At 49.9% G+C, this 21,594-nt stretch overlaps 1 protein-coding gene across 1 annotated transcript in view; it reads left to right on the top strand.

Annotated features, from left to right (window-relative positions):
* The window catches only part of ISX (intestine specific homeobox), a 43,335-nt gene extending 22,037 nt beyond the window's left edge, over nucleotides 1–21,298 (top strand). Inside the window, exons 4-9 of the mRNA XM_037847345.1 lie at nucleotides 3,984–4,131; nucleotides 5,810–5,931; nucleotides 6,186–6,420; nucleotides 17,873–18,024; nucleotides 20,033–20,149; nucleotides 21,059–21,298. Coding sequence (XP_037703273.1) covers nucleotides 3,984–4,131; nucleotides 5,810–5,931; nucleotides 6,186–6,420; nucleotides 17,873–18,024; nucleotides 20,033–20,149; nucleotides 21,059–21,298 — 1,014 coding nt within the window. The remainder of the gene's footprint in view (nucleotides 1–3,983; nucleotides 4,132–5,809; nucleotides 5,932–6,185; nucleotides 6,421–17,872; nucleotides 18,025–20,032; nucleotides 20,150–21,058) is intronic.
* Nucleotides 21,299–21,594: the final 296 nt, after the last annotated feature.

Raw genomic sequence — 21,594 nt, 5'->3', positions numbered from 1 at the left:
CCATGCCTAAGGAGACAAGTTCTCATTCCCAAGCAAACGGGGCAGACTTTGAAGACTGGCAGACTATGGGTGGGCTTTGAATGCTCTCAACAGAATCAGGATGAAAAAGAATCAGTCAGACACAAGTTCTGAATGGCAGGTCAAGGCATCTTAGTTAACCAAGGATGTTAAGTCAAATACAGGTCTCAAGGACAAATGGCAGAAGGACTAGGGGTCCACTGAGGACTCCTGATCCTCTCGCCAGGCCACCATCTTGATGGGCCATCTTCATGTCATTGCCTCTGTCCTCTCAGCCCATCTGACCTAGCCCACTTAAGCAGGACCATCTTCTAGGCAGGAAGCCAACACCACAGACAAGAGTTGATGTTGTGATCTTGAGTGTGAAGCCCATAGAGGAGGCTGATGGGCTGGAAACTCAAGCAAGAGTTGATAGTCTTGAGGCAGAACTTCTTTGGGAAATCTCAAGTTTTTTGCTCTTAAGTTCTTCAACTGATCGGATTTGGCCCACCCACATTACCGAAGGCAATCTCCTTTACCTCAAGTCAACTGATTGTAGATGCTAATCACATCTACAAAACACCTTCACAACATCTAGAAGCATGTTTGACCAAACAATTGGACACCATAGCCTAACCAAGTTGACACATAAAATTAACTATCACAGCCCTGAAAAATTTCTCTGGAGGAAGGTAGTAGAAATTGTGAGCACTCAAATCTCTTGACCACCTACCCACTGTAGTCTCCAAACAGACACTTCTTTGGGAGTTCCTTCTTAAAACTAAGAATTTAAAAATAACTCAAAACGCTGGTGTGGGCTGGTGGAAAGAGCTTGGGAATGGGTGTTTGAAAAGCTGGTTTAAGCTGGGACTCTGCCTCTTTCGAGTGACTAACAGCAGCCTCGACCTCCAGTGAGTCACTTTCCTCACTGGGCTTTTGTTCCTTTGTTCAACGGGGACAATAACTCCCACTTCCCTTGGGGGCTGTGAGCACCAGATGAGGTGATATGGAGCGGTTCGAAAATGGCCAAGCTGTGAGCAAATGTGAGGAGTATTTTAGGGTTACCCAAGAGGGAGGCCCTAAAAGAGCAGTTGATTTCTTCCTTCTTTCCCTTCTCTCTTCATTCTTCCCGCACACCACAAGACAAGGGTAATTCGTCAAAGTTTCCCATCTTATCTGCCACACACACCTTGAGGCAGACACTGTTGGTTATCTCCCCAAGAGCCAACATCTTCCTTCCTCCTGGCTACAAGACTCCCAATCATATCTAGAAACCGAGCAGCAAAACGGCCAGGAAAAGTGACCCTCACAGCAGCCCCAGGAAGTGAATGCTGAATAATTTAATCCATCATGCTAATTTCACTCTTTCCACGTGCTATGAGGTGAAGAGAGGGCACACAGCACAATCCTGGGCAGTGGGAAATTAAAGGAACCTGCCAGGAGGCTTCTGGGAAAGCCTTTCCTCCATGCTAAAGAGTGACACAAGGCGAGCCCTCCGCTCCAGCCTTCGGAAGGGCTTGTGTGAGGCCGTGAGACCTGGAGCCATCTACCAGGCACAAAGGACGAGCCTGAAGCTCAAACCAACCCATCAGGGATGGCAGAGAAGAAAGACGGAACGTGCCTGACCCTCAACAGTGTCACTGTGCCTGAATTGACCAGCCCATCTTCAGAAGGTCCTGTTTACAGTGGGTTCACACCCACAGGGACATGGATTAAGGATAAGAGCATGAGTTTGTTGGGGTACACGATTCAACCTACCACACCATGTACCATGCATGCCTCAACACACCCCAGCTTCAAATCTGAGTTTGTGCTGTTCCTTGTCCAACACCCAGGATCCTCCTACCGACACACATACTTATGTGACTTATAAATGTCTATTGTTCAAGCCTCTTTAGGCTAAATATTTGATGAATTCAGTTGAAATCATCCCAATCCCCACTTGCTCGCTGACACCAACACTCAAGCTATAACTTACCTCCATCTCACTCGGCATTATTGACAACTTTACCCTACAGTTCTGTTCATGGTGGAGCCCTTGCTCCTAGGAATGCCAACGGCTCTGTGCTACCTAAGGGATAACGTTCAACTCTGAAAAAGCTGAAGTACCTTCCCTCACCCAGCCGCTCTTTCTCATCATCTTGTTTTTTGTGGCACTATCACTAATGGAAGTTGCATTGGGCAAGGGTTTGTTACCTGCCCATCGTCTGTCTTCTCCCAATACAAAGTCCTAGAGAAGAGGGATTGTGTCTATTTTGTGCACAACTGTCTTCCCAGCACTGAGATCATGGCTGGCACGTGACAGTGGGTACTTAAAAAACATCTGACGGACGGATAAATGAACGGATGGCTCCAACCTACCTTCCCAGCATTTTCCTCCTAAATGCTTATCAGAATTGAATTTCTCTCCCATAAATGAAACTATTAACTGTTGTCTCAGTTTGCCAGGCTGCTAGCTAAATAACACACAGTGGGTTGCCTTAAACAACAGGAATTTATTGGCTCACGGTTTTGAGGCTATAAGAAGTCCAAACTCAAGACATCAGCAAGGCTTGCTTTCTCCCAGAGTCTGGGTATTCTGGTGCTGGCTGCTGGCAATCCTTGGGGTTCCTTGGCTTGAATTTCTGCCTCTTGTCATGTGGCAATGTCCTTTCATGTCTCGCTTCTGTGACTTCAGGGTTCTCTTTATAAGGCCTCCAGTAAAGACAAGGAGGCCCAGACTGGCTCAGTTGGCCACACCTTAAGTAAAAATAACATCTTCAGAAGGTCCTGTTTACAGTGGGTTCACACACGCAGGGACATGGATTAAGGATAAGAGCATGAGTTTGCCGGGGAACGCAATTCAACCTACCACACCATGTACCATGCACGCCTTAACATGACCCAGCTCCACATCTTTGTGTTGTTCCTTGTCCAATGCCCAACTCAAAATTCTACTCCAGCATGTTATTAGGGTACACAGAGAGAGCAAGCTGCTGGAACTCAGCTGGGAATCCAGCTCCCCCACTGTCCAGCTGTGGGACACTGGGCAAGTTACTTGGAAGTCTGAATCTTAGTTTCGTCACTGTAAAATGGGCCTAATGTATCTCCCTCATCCAGGTTTGCCTATTTGTTTGTTTTAGAGGGGAATGATGAGACAGTTCCTGATGAGGACTGTGTGCCATGGCCCTCCTTCCTCTGCCTCTCCTCCTCCACGAAGCCCGTTAGATACCAGCAGCCCAGCGCTCTCTCACACCTCTCGGTGCCATCCAGGCAGCTGGCCACCTTCCCTTTGCACCACCTTAGGTCCGTGGTATCATCCCCCTTCCTCCCACCCCCCATCCTAAGATGCAGGTCCTTGGTGCTGGGACTGCCTCGTTCACCTCCATCTCCTGGCAACTAGCTCATAGTAGATGCTCACGGAACATCCATGGAATGCATATCTGTGTGAATGAAGAAAAGCTTGGAGGTCCAGAATGTCAGGGCTGTGGCTGGCCAGCGAGGAGATGGTTTGGACAAGCACGAGGCTCCCGAGCCACACCACAAGGGCATGTTTTTTCAATCTGCCCAGGCCCAGGCTTGCCCATAGAGACAGGCCAAACAGAAGGAAACAAACAAGGTGCTAAAAAGTGTTGCAAGTGTTACTATGGCAACTTCTCTCTCTGGGACTCAGTTTCTTCATCTGTAAAATGAGAGGGTTGGCCCAGTGGTCTCTGGGGATAAGGATGAAGCAGGGGAAGGCCCCACGGGTGGAGGGGTGGCTTTCAGAGCTGGCCTCACCTGGCTTTGAGCCTGCTGCTCCTCCCTGTCAGCTGTGCAGCCTGACAACGTCTCTCCCACTCGCTGGGTGTGTCTCCCCATCCAGAAGATGGCGTTAATGACACCTGATTGATAAGCGCAGTTGTGAGGCAGTGAGTGCACTGGCACGGGGCCCCTAGCACAGACGAAAGGCTCCATCTCCAGCTCCCACCTCTCCTGGACTGCTTTTGCTGCCTCCGCCCCTCCAGCGCCTGTCCTCACCCTTGACCAACCACCACAAGTGTCGGACACAGCCTTTTCTGCCCCAAGTGGAAGGAAACTTTCCGTCTCCATGCAACATCTCCTTCACCCAGCCTGGGGTGACCCTGACCCCGATGGGGCCCCAGCCTTGTGGCTGTAAAGGACAGTGAGGCAGGCATTTTGCTGGGTTCACCAAACCGGGTCATTTTCCCCCTGGGACAGAGGAGAACCTCATTTCCCAGAGTGCCCAGGCAGGGTCACATGACTTGTTCTGGCCAATAGAATCGGAGAAGCCATTAAGTAACCACCCACTTCCGCTTCTCACTCATTCAAAGCCCTCCTTCACTCTCGCCCCTTCCCTGGGAAGCTTGGAGCCCGTAATTCAGAGGATGGTGGCATCGCAGTGTGGAAGGAGCCTGGGTCCCCTGAGTGACTGCCCCCCTGCCCGATTCATTAGACGTGGGGGAGCAATTGAGCCTCTGAGGTTTTAGGGTCTACTTGTCATTGCAGCAGAGCCTCACCTGTCTCAGTTTAAGCAGAGACCCTGGCCCTTCCCAGGAGCACAGCTCCTAACACAGACACGTGGTCTTCACCTGTCCACTCTCTCAGGGTGAGCTGCTCCCTCTCCCGGCTCACCCTCCCAGGGCCTTCCCCCACCCTCTGCAGGTGGGTCTAGGCTCTAAGGTCCAAATTCTCACTCTCAGTCCCTGCCAGGGGCATCCATCACTCTCATACAAATTGGATCCTGTGGGCAGCTTGGCATCCTGGAGCTCCCCAGCAGGATGAGTAGATAACCCCTGCCATGACATTCACTACAGCCCTGGGTCTGGGCCTCAGTTTACACACATATACCATCTGGGCCTCAGAAGTCTTTCCTGCTCTGGTATTTGCAAGCCCCTGAAAGCACACCTGAGTCTGCAGCCTGGCCTAGGCCTCAGCCTGCATGACTCATCAACTCTTCCGGATGGGTGAACACATTTTATTGGGCCTAGACACACTTCCTGGCCATTGTGGCTCCCTCCCCGTGCTCTGGCCTGGCCAGTTCCCCAGCACAGCCCCGCCCCAGGGACTCAGATGCCCATCCTTCAGATCCCCTCTGCCTCCTGTCCTGACACCTGCCCGCCCCGGCCTTAAGGGGGTGGAGAGTTCCTTCTCTTATCAGCCCATTTTACTGCCCCCTCCTCCTTGGTTACACAGTCATTTGGAGCAGAACTCCTGGCAAGGACAAATCAATGACTGTCAGCTCCCCAGTCAACTGGTGATTGGAAAAAGGGAAAGAGTCACTTCAGTGCTGTTGCAGTAGACAGGTAAGGAGGTGCAAGCAGGAAAGAAGCTGAAAAGACCCCAAAAGGAAGGGAGAGGCACCTTGGGCTGACAACCCATAGATGGACTTGTGAGTGAGGTCAAGGGAGTAGGGGGGGAAGAGATGGCATAAAGCCAAGGACAGACAGGTGACAGCTGAGAAGGTTCCAGTGCCATAGCTCAGCCAGATCTGTCCCAGAGAGGAGACAGTCCTGGTGGCAACCCAACGACCCCATCTCCTCAACTCCAGCTGGAAGACTGCAAAAGCACAGGCTCCCCAGAAGGCCTGCCCTTGAGTCTGGAAGCAGCAGAACTGAAAGAAGTCCAGGAGAGTTTCTGCAAACAAGCCTCAGTGGCCTCCTGGGCCTAAGGGCGGTGCTCCAGTCTTCCAGGGGCCTGGCCAGAGCCAGCAGGAAACACCACAACCCAAAGAGAGGGCAAAGGTGAACACGGCCTCCCAGGTCTCCTCTGGGGCAGACACCCTCCTTATTCCAGCCCCTGTGGTCTTTGCACCCACCTTGCTCTTTGCTAGGCATCGACCCCAGGGACTCCCGGCCTAGGCTGGTGATCGTGAAAGCAGCTGCCTTCAGGAAAACTCTTAACTGGAAGATTCAACCCCAATTTGGCAATGGTGACTGCTATGATATCAAGCCAGTAAGGTATTTTGTGAGGGCACAGAGTGTGGCATGTTTCAGGCCGTTGTGATGTGACCCGGCTCCTTGATCCTGGGGATGTACTGAAGTGGGCTATGGAAGTCCCTGGATAATCCAACCTGAGGCTCCTCGTCCTCTACCTCTGCCTGCCTTCGTGATCCCAGGAGGTTCTGGGGAGTGAGGCTGCCACCATCTGCTGGCATCATCCTGGCACACGCAAGCGTCTCTCCCTGCCCCCCTCTGCCTTCCTCCCAGCTGCCCACAGACAGCACCACCGTGGGGCCTGCTTTCTGTGGGGGTATGGAGAAGATCTCAGGGTGCTGTAAGGCCCCAAAGAAGCTGGGCCTGTCCTTCTCCATTGAGGAGATCCTAAAGAGACCCACGGAGAGGAGCAAGGTGGTCAAGATGGAAGGGTCAGGTGGAGAGAGCCCTGGGCAAGCAGCAGGCACAGCCTCCAGGTTGGAGGGACCCCCGCAGGACCAGCCCCCAGGTAAGTGCCTTCTCATCATTTCTCATGCACTCCCTGGACTCCGCGGCTCAGCTGGGTCCATGCAGGGAGAAATCTGCTCCATTCCAACAGGATAGAGGACTCTAAAATCCAGAGTGCTAACAGGTGCAGGCTGGTTGCCTTCTATTCCTTTCTATTTAGCCCAGAACTGTGGTTTTTCAGATGAGGACTCCAAGGCTCAGTCAGTTACAGAATGCAGGGACCCAGGGCTTGTTTCCATAACCAGGCCACACAGCTAGGGATGCTACTCACCGTTTATTCAGCATTTACAAGGTGGTAGGCACCATCTTGGGGGTCATACGTGTCTTCTCTTTAATTTCTGTAGAAAGACTCACAATTTCACAGATGAGAAAACTCGTCTGCAAAAGAGAAGAGGTGGATGACTTCCCTGAGGTATACAGCTATAAGCCAAAGACCCGAGGTTAGGACTTGGCCCTGGCTGCTCCAAGTCCCTGCCTGGCCTGGCCCGTTCTTCTCCATAAGCAGAGCTCAGCCTGCGCGGCCTCCAGTGGCTGAAGCTTTGCCTGGGGTCTGTCCACCCTGAACGCCCTCCCCAGGCCAGCGACCCACCAGGGCATGTCCCCAGAGAGCAACGACCAGATCAGTTTCAGGCCCCACCTCGAGAGCCAGCTTGAAGAACAGAGGAAAGAGGACATTAGGGCTTCAAGGTGGCCAAAGGCATCCTGCAAAGAGTCAGGATCCCTGGGTGTGGGTCTGCATTCTGCCCGGCTTGCTGTGTGACCTTGGGAATGTCCCCTTCCCACTCTGGCCTCGGTGAGATGGTTGGGGTGAGGGAAGAGGAAAAGTTGGAGCTGGTGATGTCTTCAGGGCCCAATTGAGTCTGATAGTTGACAAGCCCGGAGGATGTCAACAGGAGGGTCCCTGCTCTCTCCCCCTTTTCACCCCTTCAATCCCAGGAAACGCTGGGAAGGAAGCTCACTGAAGCCCTTGGCATCATCAGTTTCCACCCCCAGAGCCCCACTCCCCCGCAAGGAGCTGATGGGGGCTGGCACTCAGCTGCGGGCAGGGGGAAGGCCCTGAGAGCTGCGTCCCAGGGAGCTGAGTCTGGCCATGAATGGGAGGGTCCTCAGGTAATTTGGGGAAGTTCATTAACATCTTCCAGTCAGTCAAATGAGCATTCACAGAAGCAGTGCTTCTGGCATTCTAACCTGAGTCCCTCCAGCTGCAGCTACATAAAATCCCCTTTCACTCTCTGTGTCACGGTGAGACAGAGGAGAGAAAAAGAGAAAGAAGAGAGGCCTGATCTCCTCTACTGGGGCAGTGTCCTAGCCGGACAACCTGATGGTGCAGGCTGAGAGCAAAGGAGCCCTCACTTTCTAAACCTCCACGGAAGATACCGGCGTGTTCCGTGTCAGCTGTTCTGCTGGACCCAGAGCAGAACCTCAGCGAGTGCTTGCCAAAATAGCAGTCAGTACTAACACTCACAGCAGTTTCCTGACCGTTTTCCCATCTAATGGTCACACTGTGAGGCAGGGAATATAGATGCTGAAACTAAGGAGAGAAGACAAGTCACCTGCAAAAACTGTGTAGTTAGTGCTCGAATTAAACCCTGGTGGCCTGAGGCTGTCCACCCCAGATTAGCCCTGAGTGGAGTTGAAATTCACCTGTCTCCCATAGGCTGTAATTCAGCATTTCAGAGGCGTGAGGAAGATCCCGCTGGCAGTTTCCAAGACGCCTTTGAGAGTATGCAGACAAAGATTATTTATGCCAATAGATCTGTAATTATTTCTACACTAACCTTCTGTTATGGCAGGTAATATTGGTTATCCATTTACGGTCATGACATGAGGTTTCCTCTTTAAATAAACTTATTTAAGTAAAACGGATAAGTCTGTATGAGAAAATGCTAAGCAAATAATAATCCATATCGGATGCCAACATGTCAGAAATTGCATGGGAACCTTGCAGAAATTGTGAAATTTCTGTGAAACGCTACTGGGTGACAAGGGCAGGGAGCAAGTGTTCAAGAAGCCTGGCCTCTAAGCCCCGACCTGGCACCAACTCACAGGAGGCCCTCGGGCCAGCCCTCTCCGTGCCTCAGTTGCCCCATCTGTAACGGGAAAGAGCAGAACTTGGACATCCCTGAAGCCCCTCACAGCTCTGACACGCCAGTTTCAACAACAAACTGGTAACCGAAAGCTTGGAGGATTCGCTAATGGTCTTTTTCCCCCAAGAATCTTCCTCTCTGCAGAAAGAGGTGGCCATGCCAAGGCAGGACCTGGAGGGATGGACCACAGGACACATCTTCCCACCACATGGCCTCTTCTTGCCCTCCCAGCAGCCCCCAGCCCCAGCCCTGTGCCTGTTGCTGCTTGCTAATGCCTTCCATCTCCCTGCTGTGCTCCCACCCCCTACTTACCTGCCCCCCAGGACAGAACAGGTAATGAAGGGCAACTGGAACAGAAATGGCACACGGTGCCCTGCCCTGCCCCAATAATAATAATTCCTCTCTGGGTCCTTTTACTGGCCCAATTAGCAGTTGCCATTTAACATTTAAAAGGCCTGACTGAGTGGCTCACAAACAGTAACTCCTAATTTGAGTCACCCAGGGAGCTTGTTCAACTACTGTTTTCCAGGTCCTGCACCCAAGATTCTGACTTAATGGGTCTAGGTTGGGAATCAGCATTGTGACCTGCTCTCCTGGGTGGTTCTGACACAGGTGGTCCAAGGACCACACTTTGAGGAGACTGAAAGCTCAGAGAGGTAAAGGGGCTTGTTTCAAGCTGTAGAGCTGGGACCAGGGCCATTGCTCGGCTCCGAGGCCAGTGCTCTGAACACCCCCCTTCCTTGTTTCTCATGGCAGCTACTGAGGTTCCTCCCCACATCCTCCCACTCCTGTAGGGACCCTCATGATCTATGGCTTGGACCCTCCCAGGTCTCAAGCCAATGGAAAATCTAAGAGCGTCTCCCGACATGAAAGCATGCTGAGCCCAGCTGCCCACTCACTCCACCTACAAGAGGCAAGCCCCCTGCAGCCAGGGGCCCCTCCATAGTAAAAGGAGATCCTGTCTGGAGGAAGCTTCTTTGCACTGGAGGCTCAGACCCTGGAACGAGAAAGCTCATCTCTGCACCTTTCCCACCAACAACCCTCTGCAGGGAAATCATGACCCCCAGGGGGGGAGGGGAAAGGAAACTGGGCCAGGAAGAGCATGTCCCTGTTGGGTGAATCAATCCAAGGGGGTTACCTGTGGGGAACTCAGGTATAGTCCTTCCCCTGCTCGTGTGCCATTCATTCATTCAACAAACTTGCTGAGTGCTTACCATGGGCCAGGCTGGGGAGGTGAAGGTAAATAAAACCAGGCAAAGAGCCCACCCTCCTGGAGTAGGTGGGATTAGCAGCAACAGGAGCCCCTGGAGACACCACCTGGGGCAGAGCTGGCTTCTGTCCATCTTGTCTGGTGGAGCTGGCCAGGGGCACCACGGAATTCTTGAAATTTGAGGAACATCCTATAGCAGGGATGGGCAAAGTTCTTTTGAAAGGGACTAGATAGTAAATATTTCAGGCTTTGCAGGCCAAATAGTCTCTGTTGCAACTACTCAGCTCTGCTATCATCTGAAAAGCATCTGTAGACAATGTGTTGGTGAATGGGCATGGCTATGTTCCAATAAAACTTCATTTACTAAAACAGGCAGTGGGCCAGATTTGGCCCTGGGGCTGTAGTTTACGAACACCTGCTCTCTAAGATGAAATTCTAACCTGTTAGTGTAGCATTCAAAGTCCTTCACAGACTGGTCCTGCTCCAAGCCCCAGGCTCATCTCCCATCACATTTTCAGGGTCCCTCATCTTCTACCCTTGAGGCACAGGAAGCTTCTTTCTGATTTCCAAACCTTTTCTGCTTTTTAAATGCCTCTGTACATTCGCCTTAGAAGCCTCTGCCTCCTCCTCCACCTCCCCTCCTTTTTCTCTTCTTCCTTCCCTCCCCCTCCCCTGCACCCTCAGGAACCGCAGACAGCTGCCCTGTTCTGCTCCGGGCTCTGGGAGAGGCGGCCCTGCTGGGGGGTGGAGGCCAAGGCCCATGGGGAATCTCATCACCCAGCTCAAGCCACGTGGGCCCAGGACTCCCATCCAAGTGGACCACAGCAGGACAGGGGAATTGAGCTCAAAATTTGTCCTTCCCCCGGGATAGGTGTGTTTGGTCTCCCTCCACTGGGACCCCTCCCTTGGTCCCTACTGCCAGAACCATGACCCAAGTTGGCCATGGGACATTCCTACAGGGTTCGGAGGCACCTGGAAGCTGGTTCTGGAATTAAGAACTTGGCTCCGAGTTAGGCCCAGCGGTGAGTACAAAGAATTACAAGGCATGACCCCGACTTGCAACAAAGCATTGTGTTCACGTGGGTTCTCCCAAAAAGCAGACCCTATGGAGAGGATTGGAGCAGAATTAGTTTATTTGGAACATGCAAGAAACACCAATAGGGAAGTAGTGAAATAATCCAAGGAAGGGAAGGCAGCCCATAAAGTCTGCATTGGTAAGCCCACGACCACTGTGGGTGACGAAAGCTTAAATCCCCTGGGAAATGGAGTAACTACACTCCTCAGAATTACCCCACTATAGAAGCAGGAGAGCTTGGGAGTTTACACACCTTTCTCATCAGTCAGTGGTTGAGGGCTGTTGAAGGTTAGGAGAAGTAATACTTCCCTATTAAATATTAAATATCATAAATCCAGATTCTGGCAGTAGAAAGTCCATCCAGAGCACAGGAAGATCTGTGCAAAACACACACACACACACACACACACACACACACACACACACACACAACTTCCCAGGGTTGTAAAAAGGTGTCATTGTTAAAATATCACAACACTATCAGAGCATATGAAATCACAAATATCTAGTTTAAGAAAATTCATAGAGACAGAAAGCAGATTAGAGATTACCAGGGGCTGGAGCCTGGAAGGGGGGTGGGGTGTCAAGGAGGGGGGGTGTGAAGCTAATGCTTAAAAGGTGCAGTTTCTGTTTGGGGTGATGAATGTTTTGGTAATGGATGGTGGCAATGGAACACTACATTATAAATGTAATTAATGCCATGGAGTTATACAATGACAAATGATTGAAATGGTAAATTTTATATTATAGATGCGTGAGCAAAATAATTTTTTAACAAAAGCATGTGACATCAACCCAGAGATACCCTGTCCCAGGAGTCTGCTCCCACCTTCCACGTTTTAGCCTTTCCAGGCCTCAGCCCACTGTCATGTCACACTGCGATGGTACAAACAGTACACACAAACATGACAAAGTGCTTTGAGATCCCAGAGGAGGGAATAATTAACTCCGCTTAAGGTCAACAAGGAAAGCTTCGGAGAGGAGGTGATATTTGGGACAGGAGTCAGGCAGGGGCAAAGCAGATGCAGCAGCCCAGAGTGACAAAGAAATTTTGTTTGTGAAATAAAGAAATTCAGTGTGTTGGAACATAAGAATCATGGAGCTAAGTCGTAGGAGATGAGACAGGTACGGTAGACTGAAGGTCAAGTGCACCAAGCCAAGGACTTTAGCCCTGATTTTTGCTCATCAGCATTTTTAAAACTTCTGTTTGGGGGGAACGTCAGGCTCCCGCTGAGATGCATGCATCAGAGCTGCCTTGGACAAGGGGGAGGCTGTGCTTCAGTAAAGTAGCTCTCCTGGCATTTGTTTCCTAGAGGTTGTCTGTGCTTACAATTTCCTTTAAACAAAGGGTACAACTGCTTTTTTTAAAAAGACATATGCAAATGAAAAGTGGGGGGTAGTGAATGTGTCTTTGTGCATGTGTCTCTAACTACATGAGCACATAGACTGAAATCCATATATCAAAAATTTTAGGAAAAATGAGCCCTTTCATTTGGAAGAAGGCTTGGAAAACAACCTTCCAACTAAAGTGAGCACTAAAGCAGTCATCCCTTGGAGCAGGGCCAACTAATCTTTTGCTCATGAGCTTCTAGATGATCTTCTCTCAATTGTTTCTCTTAGTGGTTTGTTTAATCTCATCTCTTTCCATACTCACTATTTTCTTTCTGTTTACTTATTTACACAAGCAATACATGTTTATTACAGAAAAGTAAAAAACACAGATTTTAAAAGTAAGAGATAAAAGAAAACATCATTATAATTTTACCATCCCACCATCCTGTAATAACCACTATTAACATTTTGATTGATAGAGAGATAGATATAGACAGACAGATTAGATAGACAGGGTGAACCTGAGAAAAAAAATTTTTTAACCTGGAGTCTGGTTTTCTACAAACTGAAATTTAGCACTCTTAAATGAGAAATAATCCATTAAGTTTCAGTACAGAGATTCACAACAGGACTTAGAAGGGAACATTTGCTTGATTTGAGTTTTGATGGATGAGTAGGAGTTCACTAGACAAAGGAGAACAGGGATTCCAGACATTGGAAGTGGTGAGTGCAAACACCTGGAGAATAAAGGAGTGTCACCAATTTGGGGACTCTAGAAGTGATGGGGGGGGCTGAAATATCAGAAATGAGTTCTGGCAAAAGAAGCGGGTGATGCTGGCAAGGTAGCATGCGAAGAGCCTCGAATGCCATGCCAAGGAATTGGGGAGCTGGGGGTGTTTCTGACTTGACTAGAGAGAAGAGGCCAGCAGAGTTCTGCCCCAGGAAGACTCCTACCCCACACCCCCAAGTCCCCATGTGCCAGTAGGTGGCCCCAGCCAGTAGGAGGGCTCCAGAGGGTAGCCTGGATCTTCTCCCTGGAGAACCCACTGCCTCAGGAAGATGAGGACAGGGCTCATTCCCAGAGACTCCACCCACTGGCAAAGCCCCTGGGCCTGGCGCTGAGCAGCCCCCGCCAATTAGCAGACAGCAGAGAAGGAGCAATCAGGGGAGGGAGCCGAGCGGGGAGAAACATCAGTTTATAATTAGGTGACCTAATCACCTGTGTAAATTGTGTATTTCTTATGATCGATGTGCTAAACGGCTCAGGTTTAATTAAGTTCTGCTGACTCGTTCTCTTTGCAGACCCACTGAAGTGTGATTCACAGCGTGCCCAATTAATAGCGGGAAGAGGAGCAATTCGAAAGGGGGAGCTTCCTCCCCCTCCTCCCCTCCTCCATGTGCCCACTCCCCTGGGAATCCTTGGCCAGCTGCCACGGGTGGGCTGGGCTGTGACCACCCACTTTTTGGCTTCTATGCCAGGAGTCTGCAGGGGAGATGCTGGGCCTGAGCAGGAGCTCAAGGATTTTCTCATTTTCAATCCAATGTTCCTTCCAGGATGACCCATCCTGCCTCTGCAAATGGGGCCCGACTCCCCCATGTTCTCCCTGAGCAGCGACCCTGACATTCTGTCCCTTTCTGCTGGGGAAGAATCTTATCTCGTGCATCCCAGCTCAGGAGGGCACCTGGTGTGGAGCAGCTCCCGAGGCCAGCTCCCATTTGCAGCCCTTTGTCTAATGGAGTCCCTTCTGATTCCAAAATTCTATATGCTGAGTTGTGTGTTCTGCTTTCTTCTCTGTTTCACATTTGGTTTATGTTCTCCTGCCTTCTCTTGGCTGCATCCTCTCCTTGCGACCCAGTGTGGTCTGTAACCCAAGTCTTGGCCTTCCCCTACTACCCCTTTTCCTAAAAGAGCCTCCTCCTGTGTATGGTGGGAAAGCAGAAGTCTTGACCTTCATCCTTCCGGAGTTGTTCCCTGGGACACTGCTTTACCCCCTCTCCACCCTGCCCTGTGGACCATGGGCTGGTTCATTCTGCTCTGGGTCACCCCCAGTGCTCCTGGGCACCGGCCCCTGCATGGGGCATCCTCCTTCCCCCCACCCCACCTCACCGCTCAGACACCAGCGGAGAGCTGGGTGTGCACCAGCCCACCCTTCCCGTGACTTTTCCTATACTTCCCGTTTCCCCAACACCATCAAAGTGGACACTAAGTGTCAGATACTTTCTTCCCTGGAGATTTGGGGCAATTAGCAGAAATTGCAACATGGAGGAAGAAACTCAAAATTAGACCCATAATATGACTTTTTCCAGAATCCAAGGGAAAAAGCTCTAAGGAAGCACTATCCGGTAGAACTTCTGCCATGATGGAAATTTTCTTCATGTGCACTGTCCAGTATGGTAGCTACTGGCCATATGTGGTTACCAAGCTATGGCTAGTGTGACTGATGTTTTATTTAATTTAAACAGCTACAGGTAGTTAGCAGTTATCATATGGGACAGTGCGGCCCTAAGGACTTTAATGTTTTACAGGGTACAGCCTTAGAGCTTATCCTCAATCCCCAACCCCAGATTCAAGTCTGTCTGTCTCTCTCCAAACTGCCCTTGGCCTTGTGATTGGGTCTGTCCAGGAGCTCCTCAAGGAGCCCACCGACAGAGAGAGCTCCCAGCTCCTGGGTCCCCCTGCCACCCTCCTGCACTCCTTTTTAAAGTTTACCCAATTCTCTAATTCATTCAGTTTAGAATCACATTCCAGGAAGGGCTGAATGGTGACACCCCAAGAACCCACAGTCAATCTGGGGGTGGGGCTTTGGCACGCTGAGTCCTGCAGACTGGCCCATTTGGGCATCAGCCTCCATCTCCCCACCAGGGTGAATTTTAGACTCCCCTCCTGTTCTCCGGAGAGATCGCTGGAGCTGTGGGTCACACACGGACACACACACCACCATCACCACCACCACCAACATCTCTCAAGGACAAACATTTTATCGTGAGAATGTCTAGTCCAAACCTAATGGAAAAGGAAATATTTTTCTAACCAGCCCATAATTTGTCGAGCATCTCTCTCTCCATAATGTTAACAGTCACATTATTATACAGAGAAGAGGTTAGATCATTCCTTCTTCACCCTCCCTCCAAATTATGCCCCTTTGGACCTGCTGGAAATAGAAAAAAGCCATGTAATCTTAATAGCTTCTCCCTTAATTATAAATATGGAAGCTTTGAGATAATTGTTTTGTAAGAAGTTACTAAATCCCTAGCCACGAACCCTAGTTCACCTAAGTTTTTTTCCAGGCAAAAGGAGGAAGTAGCTTATTCTTTAGTTATAATCTACATTGTTTCTAATCCTCTGTTCTCCAGGCTGTTTAATTTCCTATAATCTGGTTTTAGACCCTATGCTTTTTGTTTAGTATCTTCTATTCCACAATTCTATGTTCTCAGAAGAATCTCAACTCCATGCTGTACTTGATATCTGTTTGCCCAGCCAGTCTGGAGTCTTCCCTTCTGTGATTGTTTTCTGTTTGGTTGGTTGTTTTTGTTTGTTTGTTTCATTTTTTGTTTTTAGGTAACTTCTTCTATAACTGCATATCATTTATGACCATCTAAAATGGTGACTTCAAGATTGAATGAATGAATGAATAAGATATTACGGCATAGCTTCATTTTTGTTCTCCTGCAGACAGGCCCTCAGTACCTTTCAGACGCAGGGTACAGGAAAGACATTCGTTAAGATCCTGGCAATGGATTAGCACTTGCCATCTCTCTCGACATCAATTCTGGTTTGCTGTAGCTCTCTCTCTTAAGCACACCACCATCTCTGAACACAGAATAAATATCTCAAGAAAAATGTGGTAATAATGGCAAGTTGGACTGGGGAAGGGGAGGGAGAGAAATCAGATCCTCCCAACAAAGGTGGTTCACAAGCCTAGAGCTTGTGGGTAAGAATGCGTTAAACCTCACCGTCTGCAATTCCCAAGAAGCTTCCAATGATCAGCAACAGTGAGTGAAAGTGCTTTGAGGGGATTAAAAAAACAAAATGGGTCCACCAAAGGCATGCGTGACGAGAGGGGTGAGACCGGAAGCAGACCCGGAAGCAGACACTGGAATCCCATTCTAGGGCAGAGACAGGTGCCGGAACCTCTTCAGCCAGCAGAGTCCCTCCCCCGCCCCCCACCCCCCACCCCCCCCCACCAGTGGAAACAGCTTCTGAGGGGGCTTCTCCCTCTCCCCAGCACATTGGTCTTCCAGGATGGGTGGAACCGAGGGGAGGTGTTTCAAGCCATGCAGCCTCCAGATGAAATATAGAGTGTCAGGGTGGAGTTTCCTTAGAGGTGTGATAATTCAACCCCTCTCTCCACCCCATTCTACAGGTGGAGAGAGAAAGCGCAGAGAGGGGATAAAATGTGGCCCAAGGGTGGAGCCAGGAACCAAGCTCAGGTCTTCTGACCCCCAGCTCAATGGGTTTTCTGCTACCCATTGACAGCAGATGGACAACAAGCAGGCAAAAAAGAGAGTGAAAAAGTTAGTTAATCTCTTTGCTTCTTAAACCATCACCAATGAAATCCACTTTTCACTGAGCTTCTACTCCAATAGTGGTGGTTTTGCCTCTTCTATTTGGGGAAAAATAAAAGTGGTCAGGGTGGAAGTGAGTTCAGACTGCCACCCCTCCTCTCCAGCAGCTGCAGCTCTCACCAATCGTCCCATCTAACCTCATGCACAAGCCACCCTGTGACATCAGTGCACAAAATTCCAGACAAATCACTCAGCAATTTTTCCTGTGAAAGTGTCTTATCTGCCCACTGGGATTGAGGGCTGCACCAGAATTCCACATTATTCATTTAGAACAAATATTTATTGAGCACCCACAGGTACCAGGTACTGAGCTGGTGTAAGGTACAGTCCCTGCCCTCAGGGAGCTCACAGTCCAGAGACAGAGGCAGGGATGACAGCAGGCAAATGTGGGCCAAGTCACAGGGTGGGCCTGGGGCCCTGTAAAGATTTGCATTTGCCCCGAAAGTATCCCTGTAGGAGCACGACATTCAATCACACTAAAAAAAAAAAATCAAGACAGGTAGAGAGAGACTGTGAGAGGAAGGAAAAGGTATTTTTCATGCTTTTCAAAAAGGGGCCCCAAATTTTCATTCTACCCTGGGCCCAACAAATTACCAAGCTAACCTGAGTGGAAGCCAGGCTGCACAGGTAGGGTGAAGACAAGCTGAAAGGGACTGCTGCGGAGTTCAGTCTTGACTTTGTAGACCAGACCGGGGCAGGCAAACTTTTTCCATAAAGGGTCAGATGGCAATTATTTTGGATTCACAGGTCAAATGATCTCTGTAGCAACTACTCAACTCATCCATCATAACGCAAAAGCAGTCACGGCAAACACATAAATCAATGGACATGACTGTGTCCCAATAAAACTTTATTTATAAAAAATGGCAGCAGGCCAGATTTGGCAAACTCCTATGGTAGACAATGGGACATCCTCGGGCTTCTGTGCAGCAGAATGGCCCAATCTGAAAGGAGTTTCTAAAAGTTTAACTTGGCCTGCGCTGCCCAGGATGGATGGGAGGAAGCAGACCTACAGGAAGGAGATTCCAGGGGGACATATTGCCAAACCCCAAGCACAAGGAGTCAGCCGCCACAACTCAGTGTTGGTAGTGGAAGTTAAAAGGCTGGGACAAAGCAACACAAAAGTCTAACCCAGGTGCTGATGCCAAGGCCACCAAACCAACTCAGATTCTCTCCCATGCAGAGGAGAGGAAGGGCAAGCGGAGGGTCCGGACCACTTTCACCACGGAGCAGCTGCAGGAGCTGGAGAAGATCTTCCACTTCACCCACTACCCAGACGTCCACATCCGCAACCAGCTGGCGGCCAGGATCAACCTCCCAGAAGCTCGAGTCCAGGTAAGCCATCCCCACCCTCAGCCGCCCAGTCTCAATGCACTTGCATCTGGGATTCAACTCCATGTATTTCAGATTCTTCCCAGCCGTCTCCATCTCAAATGTTCAATTGCTTTATCCCATAAGTAGAGTCATATTTGCCAAACACTATTTTGCAGGAAATGAGGTCTCCCTCATTCTAAGATCTTTTCTCTCCATTAGAGTGGAAATGGAGCAGGGTGGCATCGAATGGTTTCCATCTCTTTCTGCTTCCACGACCTTCTTGGTTAGAGTTCCAGCCTCATTCATAAAATACATTTTAATAGCCCAGACTGAGAGTCAACAAACTTTTTCTGTAATGATTTTAGGGTTTGCAGGGCATATGGTCTCCACCGCAGCTATTCAACTTTTCCATTGTAGCACAGAAGCAGCCATACACTATAACAAGTGATCAAGTGATCATGGCTGAGTTCCAACAAAACCTTATTTATCAATGGACACTACCTGAGTTTCATATCATTTTCACATGTCACAAAATCTTCCTATTTTTGTCAACCACTTAAAAATGTGAACACCGTTCTTAGTTCATAGACCATACAAAAATTGATGGTGGGGCCAGATTTGGCCCCCAGGCTCTAGTTTCACCCACCCCTGATCTAGACAACCCTTGCACCACCTTGAAAGCAGCACAGAGAATTGGAAAGGACCTTGGGAATCCCTGGTCAGAACACCTGCCTTAACCACCAACTGCCTAATCTATAATCTGTAAAATCTTCTCTCCAGAGGCTCTCCAGCTCTATGCATGGTTTGATGGTTAGAAATACAGTCACCACTTGTCACTCACCAAAGATATGTCCTGCTCTTTTTGCACAGCCCCACATTTGCAAGTTCCACTCTAGAATAGGAAGTTCAATACCACACCCAATTATTGCCCTGCTGGCACTGCCTCCAAAAGAGGGTCACTAAGTCACTCTTTTTTTTTTAAATATACATTTTATTGAGATATATTCACATACCACGCAGTCATACAAAACAAAGTGTACATTCTATTGTTCACAGTACCATTACATAGTTGTACATTCATCACCAAAATCAATCCCTGACACCTTCATTACCACACACACGAAAATAACAAGAATAATAATTAAAGTGAAAAAGAGCAATTAAAGTAAAAAAGAACACTGGGTGCCTTTGTCAGTTTGTTTGTTTGTTTCCTTCCCCTATTTTTCTACTCATCCATCCATAAACTAGACAAAGGGGTCACTCTTTTTTTAGCAAATAGATCATGTGCTAAACTCATTCAAATTCAAAATCTTCACCAAGGGCCAGGTCCACATTCCAGTCTTTATTTTATCCCAACCTACTTCTCTTCTGAACAGGGACCACCTCTCTCTTAGATTTCTCCCCCCATTATTTCCCATGTGGATCAGTCACCAGCTAAGCAGGTGATGCCTACATCTGCCCTAAGCCCAGAACTCGGCTCCTGCCTCAGTAGAATCGCCAAGTGCAAATGGACCCTCGTCAGGCTCAATCAGGACACTCATGACTAGAACACAGAGAGCCTCAAATGGTAAACCTACAGATACCATGGGGGCCCCCCTAGGGCTTACAAACTGGTAGCCTGCAGGCTGGATTCGATCCACAGGTGGGTTTTACTTGGCCTGCACAGTGTTTTAAAACTTTGGAACTTTCACATAAAAATCAGTATTTCCAGCTTGCAAGTTGGATGAGCCCGCAACACCGGACCCACATATCTGCAAACTCTGGGTCACCAGAGACCCCTCATCTCCCACTTCCATGCACCCAGCTGCTGCACTCACATGTGTCCCCCGACCCTGCAGGCAGTGAAGGTGGAACCCCTGAGCCGATCCCAGAAGGTCCAACTCCAGAGCGATCCAAAGAAACCCAGATGCCAGGTTCTTTAGACACTGCAAAGCACCGGTCCCATGTTGGGCACTGTTGTTATGCATCTTGAAGAAAGTGCTAGATGGAGAAAAACTCTTTGCCCTCCCTTCTCTCTACCTCACCCCAGATCTGGTTCCAGAATCAGCGAGCCAAGAAGCGGAAGCAGGAGAAGGGTGGCAGCCTTGGACCTCCACAGCAGCCCAATGTGGCTGACTCAGCCCCAACAGCAAATCTCACCATGGCCGTGAGTGGCAAGGGCATTAAGGCGGTGGGGAGGGTGCAGAGATGGGAGGAAACACCCTGGGGCGCCATCTACAGTAGAAAGCAGAAAGGGAAATTACTTTAGAAACAGCATGGGTCAATAAGGAGCCTGGAGGTCTGTGGGACCCGGGCCTGTCTTCAGCCAGCGAGTGGCAATGACAGTGACCTCCTTCCTAGGAGGAGTGGTTTGTATTAATTGAGCAAAACCTCACCGTTTCTAGAGCAGGGTTGCAGAAGGAAGCGTGGTGACTGGAGACTGAGGTCAGGTTTCGGATCCCAGCTTTGTCCTCGCCAGTGGCATGGCCTGGGAAGTCCCTGCCCCTAGAGGACAGCATTAGAAGACACAGAGTTTGATGAGGAGGAAATGACTGAGGGGTGAAACGCTCCCTAAATATCAGCTGCCCATTGACTCAAGGCATATTTTTGAGTGCCTAGTAGGTGCCAAACACTGGGTCCACAGCAGTTCTCCAGACGGCAACCCCTGCCCCAGGCGCTGACACTCTATTGCTATTTCCACAGCTAAAGGATTGTACCCACCCATAGTGATGCTATCAGGTGGGATTGTTTAATTATCCATTTTTGGTAAGTCAGAAACTGGGTCCTGAGCAGCAAAGGTCAAGCAGTTGCTGTGGGTACTGGGATTAGAAGCAGGTGACCTGGCCCCGGATCGGGCACGGCTCCCCTCCAACAACGACCAATCCTCTAGGTTTCTGGAGGGCCACACAGGACTTTCAGGGCTCAGCCCCAGAAAGTCCCAGGCAGCCCAGGAGTTGCCAGTCATCCTACCCCACCCCAAGCTGCTCGAGCTGTGGGGGAAAGGCTGGGGAGCTGCAGGGTCAGCCCCGGGTCAAGCTGAGGACTCAGTTGTCTCTCCTGCCCTCTCCTTGCACAGGGCCCCAGGCCAATGCCCACTGCTCCGCCCAGGCTGGCTCCTCCCACGGGGTGTTTTCCACCAACTCACCGCCAGCTGGTCTCTGCCTGGGTCCCTGCCCAGGTCACCCTCCTCCCCAGCTACCCATGGGAGAAGCCACCGCTCCTGGACCCTCTCGTCCAGCACACCTGCATCCTTGCACCCCACAGCCTCCCACCTCTGCACCCCAAGTGGGGCAGCATCTGTGCCACTTTGACTTAGGAATTGGATAGACTTTCTGCAGACAAGTCACTCTCCTCTCCAAGTGAAGAAGGCAGGCAGTGACAGTGTCCCGGGCCCCTGAGGGAATCAGTCTCACAATCCAAAGATTGCCCACAGCCCAGGAGCCACCCTGAGTGTGCCCCTTGGAAGGTTCAATCCGACTCAGCAGCCAGGTAAACAACAAAGGACAAACTCTCATCTCTCCCAGCCCAAGCTGCAATCCTGGCTCGGAAAACAGAGGCTATGTGAGGTCTCAGAATGAGCCCTGGAATGGGAGATTGTCTTCTTACAGCTGT

This window comes from Choloepus didactylus, chromosome 8, assembly GCF_015220235.1.
Source record: "Choloepus didactylus isolate mChoDid1 chromosome 8, mChoDid1.pri, whole genome shotgun sequence".
NCBI lineage: Eukaryota > Metazoa > Chordata > Mammalia > Pilosa > Megalonychidae > Choloepus > Choloepus didactylus.
The sequence above is the reverse complement of the archived record's forward strand: the minus strand, read 5'-3'. Positions and strand labels throughout refer to the sequence as shown.